General features: G+C 37.0%; 1 protein-coding gene across 1 annotated transcript; it reads right to left on the bottom strand.

The window, feature by feature from the left end:
- Positions 1-3,488: 3,488 nt before the first annotated feature.
- LOC149735148 (uncharacterized) lies at positions 3,489-13,518 on the bottom strand. Its single transcript, XM_089880057.1, has 5 exons — positions 13,302-13,518; positions 10,522-11,312; positions 6,140-6,285; positions 5,362-5,481; positions 3,489-4,980 (listed from the first exon to the last, which is right to left on the bottom strand). Exons 1-5 carry the CDS (start codon positions 13,412-13,414, stop codon positions 4,225-4,227), a joined length of 1,926 nt encoding a protein of 641 aa, XP_089736183.1. The 5' UTR covers positions 13,415-13,518; the 3' UTR covers positions 3,489-4,224.
- Between the last annotated feature and the right edge of the window lie 2,130 nt (positions 13,519-15,648).

The raw sequence follows: 15,648 nt of genomic DNA, 5'->3' as shown, positions 1-15,648 counted from the left end.
ACTGCACAATATCCATATTTTTAAATCCATACGACGCAATTTATGGTTATATGTTACATAAACACAATGTTTTAATAGTTCGATTTTCCGTCGTCTATTTTATTTACCACCACTAACCACGTGACAAGCTAAATTGTTTCTGTTATCAGCGCGACCGCAGTTGTGTCATTGACAGAAGCTCATTTATGACGTCACAAGCAGGCCGTTTGTCCCCGCTTCGATTTTCTGACAATGCATTGTTCTTATCGCGTTTGACATTAAACAGAAATCTAAATTTTCTAGAACAGCGTCATTGTGACGAAATAATAGTTTCTATTCGAAAACAAAGACCACGTGACGGAAACTATTCTAGAATCAACAAAACAATGGAGTTCTGGAATTCTAGACAATGGGAATTAAAACGTGAACAAACAGCATAGAAACATCATAAAGTTTTTATATTTATTAAATTTAATTATTAAATTCGTGCTAAAGTGGGGAGCACTTATTCTTATCTATGCAAGTACTCTCTTGGCTCACTGTGACGAATATAAAGGGATAATGACGTACAATTAAATGAAGATACGTCATGATAAAGAGGTCTGTGGCAGAACAGAAGATTCATTGTTAAAAAGAAAGGTTAATTATTACGTAACAACCGAGGAAAACTAAATATTGATAAACCCTGAAGTCTAACCCAGTCGTTCTTAACATTGAAAGACAAACATGGAGATGGCTTAGTGTATTCGTGCTTAGTGTGTGGCGAATCACACGTTAAATTAATGCACATACATATTATTGGGAGGTAAAAAAGATACCGTTAGCACATAATATCCCATATTTCTGATCTTGTTTTTAGGTGGGCGATGACAGTCGTTATAACACGGGTGTTCTGTTTCATACACCTCGTGCCAGCTTACAAGTTACCACGTATGTAACTTATTTATCCTCGCATGGCGACACAACGGCAGTCGTTATATACACGGGTGTTCTGTTTCATACACCTAGTGCCCGCTTACAAGTTAACACTGCATCATATCCCTAGCGTAATGCCTAGTTACATTTCATTTATGCCTAACTACCATTAAAAAAGAAGGAAACAATAAGATTCAGGTATAACGTTTTTTAATAATTGATTTTTACCCCAGACAGACAAACTTAAGCCGTAACCCAAGCTAAAAGTTGTGGTTTAAAAACAACTTCAATTATTCATCAATCACCTCCTAAGGAAACCTATTAACTTGAATATCAGGTGTAACTTAAATCAACATGGTCTCGTGGAACTGGTTAAGGCGAAGATTAAGTTACTTTTAATCCGAGTTAGGCAAAGTAACTTGATAATGTGTTGACGGGGATCGAAAAGTAAAAGCGTGTCTCCAGTTTCGACGCTTTTTAGGCAAATTACTCGATTTTGTTTTTTTTTGTAGAAAATAGTAACGTAAAAGCGCATTCTCGTGTTTCGGCGCAAATTCTACGCTTCGGGAACATCTTATTCCGTATGACGGCTTGTGCGTTGACAAGAACTGAAAGTAAAAGCTTATCTCAAGTTTCGACTCATTTTTCGATTTGGGGTTTTAGCTTCTTCTTGACCCTTGATATTTATATAACACCCAAAATTAACCAAAAATAAAGACACTTTGGGGCCTTCTTGGCGAATTATTCTATTTGGTCGGTCCCGGGCCCTGGGGTTTAGGATATTCATACGTCTTATATCTTATATTTACACTGGTTTTAAACTTTAATTAACATACACACACACGAATAAAGGTATGTAAAATAACGTTATTCTTATTCTTGATTGTTCTTGATTGGTATAGTTTATCATGGGGCAAGATGGATCCATTTGCCACCTTACCGCATAACGCACTTTAGCACATAATAATATCCCATATTCCCCAAATCGTGCTTTAACAATTAACAACGCTCTTTTATGAGTCATGAGTATATGGGAAACGGGAGATATAGCGGCGGTCAAACATACGTTGTTTAACATATACGTACGCCGGTTTAACTCTAAAGTAAACTAATGAATCAAAAACGCTGATATACGAAAGACATAATTCCCAAGGCACACACGAATATCAGTTCAAACCGCTGCCATATGAACCTAATACATTGATCTTGGCCTAGTAGGTACGAGAGGTTACTACGTATTAATCAGGATTTTAACACACACTGTGTTAGACCATTTCATCATAAAGTAGGGCGGGTAAGATAGTTTAAGTGTTTTTTCTATTTTATCATTCCGTTTGGTAGTAAACAAATAATATTTACCGAAATGTATAATCGTATCCTTACGACTTTGAAAGAGCGTTGTTAATTGTTAAAACTCGATTAAAAAATATGGAATATTATGTGCTAATGGTATCCATCTTACCCCACAGTATTATATGAAGAAAAATCTCAACAATTTTTCGACCGCTTCAGTGCAGACAAAATTAAAGGAAGGGATCACTCACTCGTTTAAAGCTCGCCCGGCAACCACAAGATTAATCTCCTGCTCACAATTTATCAATGCTTCCCTGGTGGTCCTTCAACAAAAATGGCGGACCAAGAAAAATCTCAAAAAAGGGAATTTTTAGTCGATTCGCCAAGTAATTTTAAGAGACATTTAATAATATAACTTGTGTCGAATGAACTTTACACGCACGTTATTTCGATTGGTCAAAATTGTTTATCGAGGTTTGAACAACCTTTTTCGCGTTGCAATTGTTACGCTGGTATTCTAGAATTTATTAAAATGGCGGTGTGTGACGTAATAAACGGCCTTTAATTAATTAAGAAACTTAAAATCTTTGTCGTCGGGCGTTGGAATTTTGTTTTCCTCGCGTTAATTAATAATTAACTACGAGTGTTAATTGCTAATTAAACGAATAACCTTTGCTGGTTTAAACATAAGAGAAAAAATGAGTAATTTGTTTAAAGTTGAATTTAAAAATTTGATGTTATATTTTTTATTCGTAAATTTCGGTTTGTTTTTGGCGGTAAAATGTCAGCTGTCAATCAAAACGCGTCATTGTTTTACGGAAGGTTTAGGTTCTTAAAATATTTGCGGACGGTTGGTGAGTGGGGTTGGTGTATTAATTAACTAGCAGGGCAATATCAATGTTTGTGGAAGCCTTATTCACATTAAGATGTCAATCAAGTGACGACGAGACGGTCGATGGAATTCGGTGATAAATGGATTATACTGGTGTGGTTTGGGGCAAGATGGGACAATGTCGGGGCAAGTTGGTACGTGGTTGGGGCAAGATGGTACTGGGTTGGGGTAAGTTGGTACGCGGTCAGGGGAAGACGGTACATAGCTTGGGTAAGATGGCGCATGTTTCATCTTACCCTACAGTGTGTAATATGTTGTGAAAGAGGTAAGATGGTAAAAATGTCTTCTAGAAGATAATTAAACGAATATACGTTTCAAAAATACGGTTGTTTTAAAACGATTCTATTATGACGTTTCAAAAAGCAGCGTGGCGCGAAAACGGCGAAAAAACGGAAAATATGAAACAGAATTAAACCATGATTGTATTTCTTCAATAGAGCGTTATGTACAATATAGTAGTACGGTTCTTTGGGCGGGGACGAAAAAATTGCAGAATTATGACGCACTTGAACACTGCATTACGTCATAAACGTTTTAAAATCGAGAGTATGATGACGTAACAAGAAACAAAGTGAAGACATGAGCGTGCACATAGAGACAAGATAGTTTTAATAGAAATCTTATATACATTGCCTAAATAGGGGAAGATTGAATTAGAGAAAGTATTTTTAAAAAAATTATCAAAAAAAAATATTTTTTTAAGTGCGCTAAGAATTTTTGAAGTTTTTGTACGCGAAATTCACAAGCACTCAAGACGTAAAGGATTTGCGGGTGAAGCAATGCGAGTGAATCAGTGTGAAGATTAATTCACGAAAAACAATTGACACAAAAGCAAAGAAACAGCGAAACTTCAGAAAAAAAAATTGAAAAAAATAGAAAAGTTATCATGGGCCTAAAAACATGATGCAGCATTTATTTTGAAACCTGCGCAGTCATCATTTTATTTGATGACGTATAGTGTCAAGATTTTGTAAAAAAAAAATTCAATTTTGTGTAAATTTTGGAAAACTTGTTTTGTTTTGTTTTTGCGACAAAAATTTGGCAGTTACGTTCAGACAGATGATTGGTGCAGAGGTGTCACGTGTTAATTCACGTGACTAGCAGCTTTCCGGGTACCGTTAACCAATGACGTCACGATTGGATTATTATATCACTTCAGGTTTAACATAGGGGGACCGGTGTGAAGGGTAGCGAGCGTAGGGGTGGTATTGCCGGAAGTGACGATTCTGGGACACTGACGCAGCAGAACCGTTAGAATATAAAGCAGCTAAACTTTCAGAATCAAAACCCTGGTTTTCCGGGAAGGATTCGGCAGGAAGTGACGTATACCTCGCGTTATAATACTTGGGGTCGCCTGTTACATAATTACCAGGGTATTGGCCCGATATGTCTTGTTTCTTCTCGAACACTTCCGGGTTCTCAGGATCAAATCTTCCCATAGGGCTAAAACCACCAGATTCTGGTGATGATCTCATTTCCGGTCCACGGCCGATGCTTCCGGCTGTAGTGTTAGCGCGGGGATTCCCAATTCCCGAGTCTGGGGAAGACCCCACTCCGATAACGGGGTGTGATTCAACGAATGGTGACGTAGTATTTCGTTCTGACGTAGAGGCTGACGTCACGAGGCTGTTGTCCAATAGCGAAGCCGATAGAACGTTGTGGCCGGAGATGGCGCTGTCGTTGGCGGAGGCGAAACTTTGGGTCTGGTAGTCGTATCTTTGCGGGGATTCGGGAACATTGTTTCCCGCAGAGTGTTGCTTTTCGGTCTCGATGTCGTTCGAGACGCCGCTGTCCGCTGATGAAGTTTTTCGTTGTTTCTGACCTTTTACTTTGCCCTGACCTTTAGGTTTTCGCTTACGAGTTTGGATACTGTCTTTCTTCATTGTTCTTGGTCGAGGAACCTGTTAAAGTAACAAGCGATCAGAATGCGAATACATTTATTCTATATGAGTGATATTCTATATTAGCGTTGTTTACCATTAGACGTGTAAAGATATCAACCGGTTAAGCGAGCGAATACATTTCTATCTGGAAAAGGTCTTTTTTATACCGTATAGCACGCCTTGGAACTAAGATTTGGGCCAAATTTGGCCTATATTACCCCAATGTATAAAACTAGCAAATACATTCGACACTTACAAGTTTATTCCATGCCTATAAAAGCTTATAATTACCAAACGTTTCGTAACTTAGCCGTACGTTATCCTAATATTTCACGCTAACGCAAAGTAGCCGGGCCAAAATGTCTCATATATTTACAAAGTATATGTTCGCCATCTTACCCCGTGTAACTTCTGGTAGAGACCACACGCGTTACACACCGGGTTTCCGTCCGGACTTCTACGCCACAATGTTGTAACGGTTGTGCTACAGTTGGAACATACTTGTCGTCTACATGTTGCCTACGGATGAATCATCGATATTATTTACTATGTTGGAATACAAGGTTGGTCATGCTGTGTATATAGAACTATGGGTTCCTTATGTTATATATGGACGGTTTGTTGTGATAGTTGTTTTGGACCTCATGCTTGCTGTCGAGTTATGAAATAGGTGTCTTCCTATACACCAAACACATGGTGTACTCATACACCTTATGCTCACTGTCGAGTTATAACATGGGTGTCTTCTTATACACCAGACACACATGGTGTATTCATACACCTCATGCTCACTGTCAAGTTATAACATGGGTGTCTTCTTATACACCAGACACACATGGTGTACTCATACACCTCATGTTCACTGTCGAGTTATAACATGGGTGTGTTCTTATACACCAAACACACATGGTGTATTCATGCACCTCATGCTCACTGTCGAGTTATAACATGGGTGTGTTCTTATACACCAAACACATGGTGTATTCATACACCTCATGCTCACTGTCAAGTTATAACATGGGTGTCTTCTTATACACCAGACACACATGGTGTACTCATACACCTCATGTTCACTGTCGAGTTATAACATGGGTGTGTTCTTATACACCAAACACACATGGTGTATTCATACACCTCATGCTCACTGTCAATATTAAACAGTTGTTACATTACGTACCAGTTTTCCTTTAGACTTGACAGGTGCCCGCATATAGCTACCACTCCTACACGCGCCACACGTGCTGCACAGAAAGTGTCCTGAGGCGTCTCGGCGCCACGACGTGGCCGAGATGGCGCCACAGTTCACGCACTCACGTGGTTCACCTGGGAAATAGAAACAACATTAATAATCCTTGTGATTTTTATATTCCAACTTCAAAAGATGTGAAGATAAGAATGAGCTTAATTTTGATTGATTAATATTTAGATCCAAGAACGTCATAAGAAGATCGCGTTTGATATTCCAAGATTAAAGAGATTTTTTAAGGACATTGGTATATGCATGCAACATCTGCTTTTGATAAAAGATAAAAGTTATTTTCAGCTTTAATACAAAATTGGCGAACGTTGTCCCAAAATTTAAATAATTGTATTGTCTTATAATTTGAACTTGTGTTACGAACATGTTTTAATCTTTGTAAATGGCGCCGAAAATATTTATAAGAAAAAAACGGAAATTGAATATTAATTTAATTTAAACATATTGTAGGATGGGGGAAGATGGGACACCTTTGGCGCATAATATCTGAATATCCTGATCGTGTTTTAAACAATTAACAACAGTCTATAAGAGTCTTGAGGATACGACTTTATATTTCTTTGAATGTTCTTTGTTTACTACCAAATGGGACGAGAAAATAGAGTTAAAGTGTGTCCCAACTTCCCCCATCTTACTATATATTTCTTAATTCGCTAACTAAATGTAAAGTGTATAGCGTTAACTAAATGTATAGAAAACAAAAAGTGCAAAAAACAAAAATAATTTTTTACAATGTTCTTGTTTTAAAGATGGCTAAAACACGTGTTACAATTTTAAAATTATTTTCTTATTTCAAGTATTTAACAATTTAACAAAATAATTTAGTTCAGTGCTCTGTAAATAGTTTTAAAATTTGCTGAGCCCGCGCAGGCTTTTAACGCCAGGTATTCAACAATTCGTTACCGAAGGAGACGTGGTAATTTCATTGTTCCGGTTTGAGTGGATTATACGAATTATTATTCCACAGAAATTCGCCCTAAACTCACTCCCATTTGTTCCCATAACATGCCGCACATTTTCACGGACACGCCGCAGTTTTTCACGCTGCTAGTGTTGCGCAATTGTTGTGCGGTTAAAAAAATGAAGTTGCAACAAAAAAAAATCTTTTTTTTATCATAAAATTCAACAGATTTGAAATAGTGCATTTTTTTATTCGCAAAGAGTCAGATTTAAATTCGTTCTAAAACCATAATACGAGTTTCATCCCAAGTGTTTCGGTTTAAAAACTAAAACCATAAGCTTCATATAAGGTGTATGTTTGTATTGAAACCAAGAAAGCCATGTTTTATGTCACTATTTCTAACCATTTCTTTGTTCCACTGTTTCTATAAATATTAAAACAACGAAGAGAATTAGTAGCAAAACGACAGTCGATACATTCATCTGTTTATAATTACAAAGGTATCCTATATAAACGAGTTATATTATGTAACTATTTATTTATTTTCGCAATTTTAACCCTCTATCTATTCGCCTCTCGCAGATGATAAAAAATCAAGTGTAAAAAGGGAAAAAAGAATGAAATTGTCGCAAAACTGAAACATTTGTATCGTATATATCTGCTGTAATATGTAACTATTATTTGTTTCCGATTAACCGTTTTATTTCTCGTAGCTTCGACTCGTGAGAACGTTAAACACGACCACTTACATGTACAAGTCTGCACTCCCACCCTGCGTGGGTTAAACCTGTTGAAAGCGTTTAATAAGAAATATGAATTTGCGGTGTTTCCCGGTAAGAAAAGAGCAGTGTTGCAAGATTAAAAATAGAAATATTCGTAAACACCTAACCGGAAACTGAAAATTAGGATAAATTTGACATTACTTATTTATTTATAATAGTAATTCTTGGAATACGATAGCGTAGGTCAAATTAATTGAAATCAGCAAAAAATACAAAATGGGAAAAATATAACTGAGAAATACCAGGCAGAACAATGGCTGCTCTATTTAAAAATATTTTTGTGTATATAAAAACGCGGGTTTTACGTTTTTTTAGCGAAAATTGGGCAACTTTTTACCTACATTTATCTCTTTAAATACGATACCGAAACCAAATTAAACAACAAAGAGAAATGAATAAACAACAAAACAACAGTCGTTAAAACACGCTATAATAAAAACTACGGAAGTTAAAGCGTGGCCGCAACCCCCCCCCCCATTTTCTATTTTATTTTTTTTAAACAGGACTTTTAAATTTGAACTCAAACCGATGACGTCAACCAGGATGTGTAACAACAGGCCACTGTGACGTAACAGGAACGGGTTGTGCTTATTTATTTGCAAACAAGACCCATTCACCGTGTCAGCCAATAGGTCAACACGAGTAACCTAATTCGTGAACATAATCCAGTATATGTAATTCGCATAAAACGTTTATAATGTGTAGCGTTGCCTATGAGTTTTAAATAACTGAAACTACACCATCCTCAGTGTTAGATGAGACACGAGAGCGTTAAAAGTATTGAAAACTCGCTTTTATATAAACGCCTTTTTATAAAATGGCAGATATAAAGACCAGCTTGGTAATTGTAACAATCGCTTTTGTCTCATCTAACACTGAGGATGGTTAAAGTTGATTAAATGAAACTGCGCCATCCTCAGTGTTAAATGAGACAAGAGTGAGTGTTATATAAAGACCAGCTTGGTACTTGTAACACTCACTCTTGTCTCATCTAACACTGAGGATGGTTAAAGTTGATTAACTGAAACTGCACCATCCTCAGTGTTAGATGAGACAAGTTTCTAGCTGGTCTTTATATAACACTCACTCTTGTCCTATCCAACACTGAGGATGGTTCAGTTTCAGTTAATCAACTTTAACCATCCTCAGTGTTAGATGAGACAAGAGTGAGTGTTACAAGTACCAAGCTGGTCTTTATATAACACTCACTCTTGTCTCATCTAACACTGAGGATGGTGCAGTTTCATTTAATCAACTTTAAAATATACAAAGATGTCGCCAAGTTTAAACATTTTGACATCTGGACACCACTTCAGTAAAAACTGCCAGTATTTCCGCGCGGAAGAGTTGTCAAAATAACGCCCTAACCCAACTTCCTAATTGTTATCATTTCTCGAACCCAAAACATTCTAAAACCCGGCTTGTGATTTGGTCAAAACAGCTGGGTTGTTATCGACAAATAGGAGTTAAGTATGACTTAAGTTGGGACTTATCTAAAGTTAGGTTGAGCAATTGGCAGGTCTGTTGCCGGCTGTCTGAAGTTTATCATTAGTTGCTGAGTGCGGTTATATTCTTAGGTGAAATAATAAAGGATCATATCAAGTTTTAATATTAAATAGGCAGAGCATTGTTTCGAATTGTTGGAGTTAGAAAATGATTTATATTGCTATAAACCGAAAAAATATTTCTTGTTGGTTTTAAAATGACATGTTTTTAATGGTTAATAATAATCTTTATACCTGTATACGCCGTATTAATTCACATACGCGAAGAGATTTGGAATTAACATCTAATCAACAGTCGTTATAACACATAACTTAAATAAAAGTGACTTCTGGAACCATTCCTAGCCGAAGTTACCCATAAAAGGTTGCCTATCCGAGACGAGCAAGTCTTTACAATAATTTACAAACGAGACTGTTTGAAATATAACGTCTAGAATTCCCCGATCCATCACTCTACATTGACAGTACAAGTTACTACAAGTATTAAAAATACAGGCACTACGGTGGAAGCTTTACTTTCTCATAACCCTTAGCCCTTAACCGAATCCTAACTCCCAACTCGGATGAATCAACAATTATCCATTCATTGGCTCCTACATTTCGATGTCGCTTGATGATATGTGTATGTTGTTCACTCCTATGCTTAGAGTTTAAAACCCCGGACATTTCAACAGCTGTGGTAGCTGGGTTTAACTCCCAATAACTTAGGGGTTTGCGGTTGATAGATGGTCGTTAAAGTCTCGCTTTAAGTAACAACTGAAGCCGATATCGTGTCTAGTTTTAACGGCGTCCGTTGTAGAAATGTTCGAATCTATATGGGAAGTGTGGCAGTCCATGGGATCTGGGATTTGGACCAGACTTGGCCCATTCCTCCCACACCCAGTGTGCTACCATTTAGATATCACTATGACAGTTTATAGACACTCAATTACGAAGATTCCATTTTATATTGGTTAGTTCTTACGCCATGCGACCTGCGATTTTGTTCATAGTTGGCCTATTAACCAATCATAAGAATAATACAAAATACATGATGCTAAAAGCATACAGACCTAGTAGGTGGTTAAACCGAAACGCTTGAAATTTAAATATAAAGTTAAAATACTGGCTTACCGTATTGGGGCATTCCGCTCATATAAGACGCTGGGTTCATTGACATCCCATAACCCACACCGGGGTAATTTAGGGGGTTTTCTGCTGGGGCCCATAGGCCTGTGGGGTAACTGTAGCTGTTGGGTAAGCTGGGTGAATTAGAGGGAATTCCCCCGTTCGGGGCAAAGTCGCCTGGGTGTTGGGTGTAGCTGGTGGGTCCGAACGGGTATTGGGGGTTGGAGGGGTAACTTTGTGATGAATACCCCGTTTTCATGGGGTTAAGGGGTTGGGTTTGGGTCGTAGAATAGATTGGGTTTTCTGGTAAGGGTACGTACACTGGGGGTCGGGCTGTGACGTAATCAGACCGGGAGTAATCTGAGTTAGAGGTGGGTAGGACGGGTAAAGCTGTGAAGTTTGGTGTGTTTCCCATAATCGAGGGATAACTGTCATGTGTCCTGGGGTAGTCGGAGTATTGGGTCGAACACGTGACCTTTTTCTCGTTCCGGTCCAGCGCTTCCTCTTCGTTCGATTCGAAAGAGAAAGTTCGTCGTTCGCAGGATCCCGGGTTCGATTCCACGTCATTTCCGGCCTCTCGTGACGCCGCAGCGTTATAGGCGCCCAAGTTTTGCTGTGTGACGTCACAAGCGGATCTCGGTGACCCGTTGTTATGACAACCGAACAGCATGCTTCCGTCATTTCCGCCGGCTGCCACTACGTCATCGGAAATCGGGGGCGAGTAAGTACCAGTTGGTACTTCCCCATCGGTGCTACGGTAGGGGTAGTAGTAGGGAACCTCACTGGATGGGATGAATCTGGAACGCAAAGGATATTGGTTAAAAAAAAACGTTGTAAAATATCCTAGACTAGAAATGTCCTCAAAGTAAAAAATAAACATGTTTTAAGTTGTCGAATTATATAAAGTAGGTTAGGGTAACATGTTCTATCTTTTTATTTACTTTCATCAAATGCAGGAAAAACTGTAGGAAAAACACGTTGCAAAGATGTGTGTCTCTTTCTTAAAATTTAGATTGGATAATACGTTGGGAAAAATGAAATTTTGAACACTCTACAAAAAAGATGACGTGTAGGAAATTCATTGAGATTTCCACCATTGTTGATATTAATGAGGTTAAACAACCATTTTGTTTCTGAAATTCTCTCAAGATTTGTTAGATTTCAATATATATTACTTGAACCAACTTATAATAAAGTGTGTGTTTATCGAATGATGTTTTCCCAAGAAATTTCGCCTCTTCGTTCTTATCTCATAACAGCAAGAAACGTATGTTAAAATATAGCTAACGTCTTTATAAAGTGAAGCCCCGACATTATTATAACGACTGTCGTTTCCCCACGCGAGAGTAAATAAGTTACATTCATTCATTCCGTCTTTCTCCAGTTTCAATTACAAATTCAAATTTAAACGCTATAAAACATTGAGTCGCCGATTCTAAACCTATTTATCCAAACTGAACTTTGTCGACCTTTGGTAATTAGGAAACAAAACAAACTAAATCACGTCCGGTGTCGACCTAGGGATTCCAGGTTCAAATCCCTACTCGGCCTACAATTGTAATCCTAACATTAAACAATGGTTGTTTGTCTAGTTCATTATCGGGTATTGTGACGTCAGAATGGTACGTTTGTTACCACTCAATCTGACCGTTTGTGACATTTTCAGGTATTGTTTAAATTTGTGCATTTCAGGTTTTATACATACCATGCTCACTGTCGGGTTAACACGTATATTGCGATGCGAAATAGTAAACTAATTCGGTGTGATTTTATGCCTTATCTATGAAAATAAATCATAACATCGTAAACTTTATTCTGCAAGAATACCAAGAGACGCGATAACCACAAAGTTTTGCCGTGGCCTATAACTTATTTACAGTATGGAGTGTTTTGACTTGAACAACCACAGATCAAATTAAAACAACGCGAAAAAAATTGGGGTTGGACCGGAGACACAACTCAAAAACCTAAGAAAATTGTTTGGAATGGATATTATTTTACTGAACAATAAGCTGAATGGCCACCGCAGTCAGCCGAACTGCTGCAGAAGATAAATGGCGTCGACGCGAGCCCGGGATGTTCGATATACGCGGGGAACGAATTATAAACGTTTCGCACAAGCCGCGGGATTGGTTTTTAAAAAGCGCGATCTAAATTTTGATAAACCAAGATTTATTGCGTTTTATGGAATCTGGAATTCTGTAAAATTTTCGCTTCTCTGTTAGAGAGGAACTATAACAGCATAAAAATAGTATATCGGTGTTTGTTTCAGGAGAATTTTATACCCCCATGTTATGTCGTTTATGTTGTAAATTCACCATTTACAAACAAGTCTCCCGATTAACTTATAGAAAAACTATATCAAATGGCGTGTCAGAATAAAATATTTTAGTTTAAAGCCCAAAACAGCGAGTAAGAACGCGTTATGGATCCGCATTATTAACCACAATATTATAAACTGTGTGTAAAAAAATCTGTAACGGTACAAGTATTGTATTAAAACACTGGTCAAATTAAATACTTAGTTTAGCACAGCATAATGTCCCATACTTCCTAACCGTGTTTTTAACAATTGCCTAAACTATTTTAGAGTCGCGTTATTGGGGCGATAAAGGAGAATGAAAACATGAACCATCTTACCCCAACTTACTATACAAAAACATGGACTATCACTTCAACATGGTATACATTTAATAAAAACATAACCCATTTCAGTACATGCCAAACCCACTATATAATGTTGTTGTATAACAGAAAATTATGCAAACTAACACATGATAACTTACTTGGCCGATTTTTCTGCGGGTTCTTCACTGGATTTCAAACCCCCTAAACTTGGATATTCCCCATGGGGGCCTGGGTTAGTGGGAAGTCCCACAGCGGGGTTAGGCATATACATTCTTCGGAAAATTATTTTTCAGATAAAACTCAAGAAGTAGAAAAATAGAATTTTAAGCAAAAAATAAATTTTCTGAAATATTTAAAGGAGTTGTGATTATAGCTAGTAACATTTAGAATAAAGACTAAACAATTACAAAACATATGATACGAATATATAACACCGCATATTCATTTCAAACTTATCTTAAAACACTGCACCTGTCGATTTTGTAAACCAACTTTCGCCCTTTATATTAGCTGTGTTCTCTTTTTTAAACATATTTAAACCTCCTATTATATAACTTAACAATCGCAATGATATTCCTATTCACATCAGCCGGAAAGCAAATTTCAAATTCCGGCCGCGGTTTTCAAACCCTCGATCTGAAATTCAAAATGGCGGACAGCAGTACGCGTAGCGCTCGCGACAACGAGGTAACGATTATGAAACTGAAAGAGCGCGTCAGGGGGAGAGGGCGACTAAGATTCGAAAAACGCCAAACGACTTTTTGAGTTTGTGGTAAAGCGAACACGAAGTGTTTTAGTAACGGCAGTCGCCACTTTCTCCATGTTAAACTTACAATGTGGGAAGCTGGGTACAGACTTAAAACAATTGTTTGGTATGAATATTATTTTTAACACAGAGTTTATAATAATGTGGTTTATAAGTTTGCTGTAAAAATAAAACGTAGAAAAAAACGATGTAAATTTAATGCACAACGTAATTGTTTCAATGTTATTTACTCTTTTGAACATTAAAGTCTGATACAATATATATATGAAGCACAACCCAGTGTTGTTCTTAATAAAATGCTTCCGCACCACGCGAATATAGATAAGTTTCATGTAGTTCAAACAACATTTACAGTTTCTACTGTACCGTTAGAGGTCGTAATTTTTCACAATATTGCGTAATATGGTAGGGTGGGTAAAAATTATTAAACAAACAACATTCAAAGAATTATAAAACCGTATCCTTACGACTTTCATAAACCATTGTTAATTGTTTAAAACACGATCAGGATATTTAGATATTATGTGCTAAAGGTGTCTCGTCTTACCCCACCCTACTATATATATACAGTTTAGTACCGATAGTGATCTTTACAATATTTTGCAAGTATTGAATAAATTTTTACAACCCTTTCACCCAAAACCCAACATAACAACATCGGTTGTTTTACCAAACAAACCATATAAACACCATCCTATTTCGATTTCACCACAAACTTTCGAGTTGTCCCCAATATTTGCCCAAAGTTTTTAATTTCAAAACTTTTAATTAGCGTCAGCTGTTTAAACCGTCATAATCCACCAAGATTAGCCAACTGTCAATCAAAGTGTGGGGGTTCCCCTTTAAAAACATGACGCACAGGTAAAACAGTGTTTTTGTCAAAAAAACACAAAAACAGAACAATTTTGCCTTAAATTGGTTACGTACACCCAGTTTTGTGTTATGGATATAACATCCACTTTTAGTTCGACACATTACTTAAGTAAGTTATATGCTTAGCGTGTTTTAACGATTGTCGTTTTGCTGCTGATTTCCTTCTCTTCGTTGTTTTAATTATTTAATCTTAACAGTTTGAAGAGATAAATTACTTTACGCAACCATGCACAAGATACCAATGTAGGAACGGTATTGATACATGAATACTTACCCTACGGTTACTTTTGCATGTAAACAATCCTCCAGGAGGACCCATATAAGCTCAACCGGTATAAGTACAGCATATATTAAGCCTCGATGATGTTAACAGAATAAAAATCAATTGTTGGTTAAACAAAAAGTTTAAACCAGCAAACACGTGTTTTATGATTTTTCCCGCTCAAATAAATAACAAAGGTCATTATTTCGTAATTATACGCGTTGTTGCGAAACAATTGCAATCCATGGCGTCACACAGAGGGTAAAATATGGCAAAATGAGCGATTTAACCCAAAGTAGCTTAACTAAACAGTTTGGCGGTTTATTTAGATTTCTTACAGGTTTATTACGTCATAAATTTTATGAGACGTCACAATTGTCTCGTTAAGTTTAATCTATGTCAACATAACGCTGTTTGTTTTAACAATTTGGATTACAGGAGGTGTATTATTTGAAGTTGGTTAAATTTACAACTGTTTGCATTTTGAAAACAAAACGTAAGGATATTTAAAAAAACTCGTAAAATACTTTAAGCGTTGTAACAGTTTTGCATTTTTGTCAATGTTATTTTCTAAAAAATAACAGCAAAACTAATGCAATAACGC

The sequence above is a fragment of the Ciona robusta genome, chromosome 6, assembly GCF_009617815.1.
Source record: "Ciona robusta chromosome 6, ASM961781v2".
Lineage (NCBI taxonomy): Eukaryota > Metazoa > Chordata > Ascidiacea > Phlebobranchia > Cionidae > Ciona > Ciona robusta.
The sequence above is the reverse complement of the archived record's forward strand: the minus strand, read 5'-3'. Positions and strand labels throughout refer to the sequence as shown.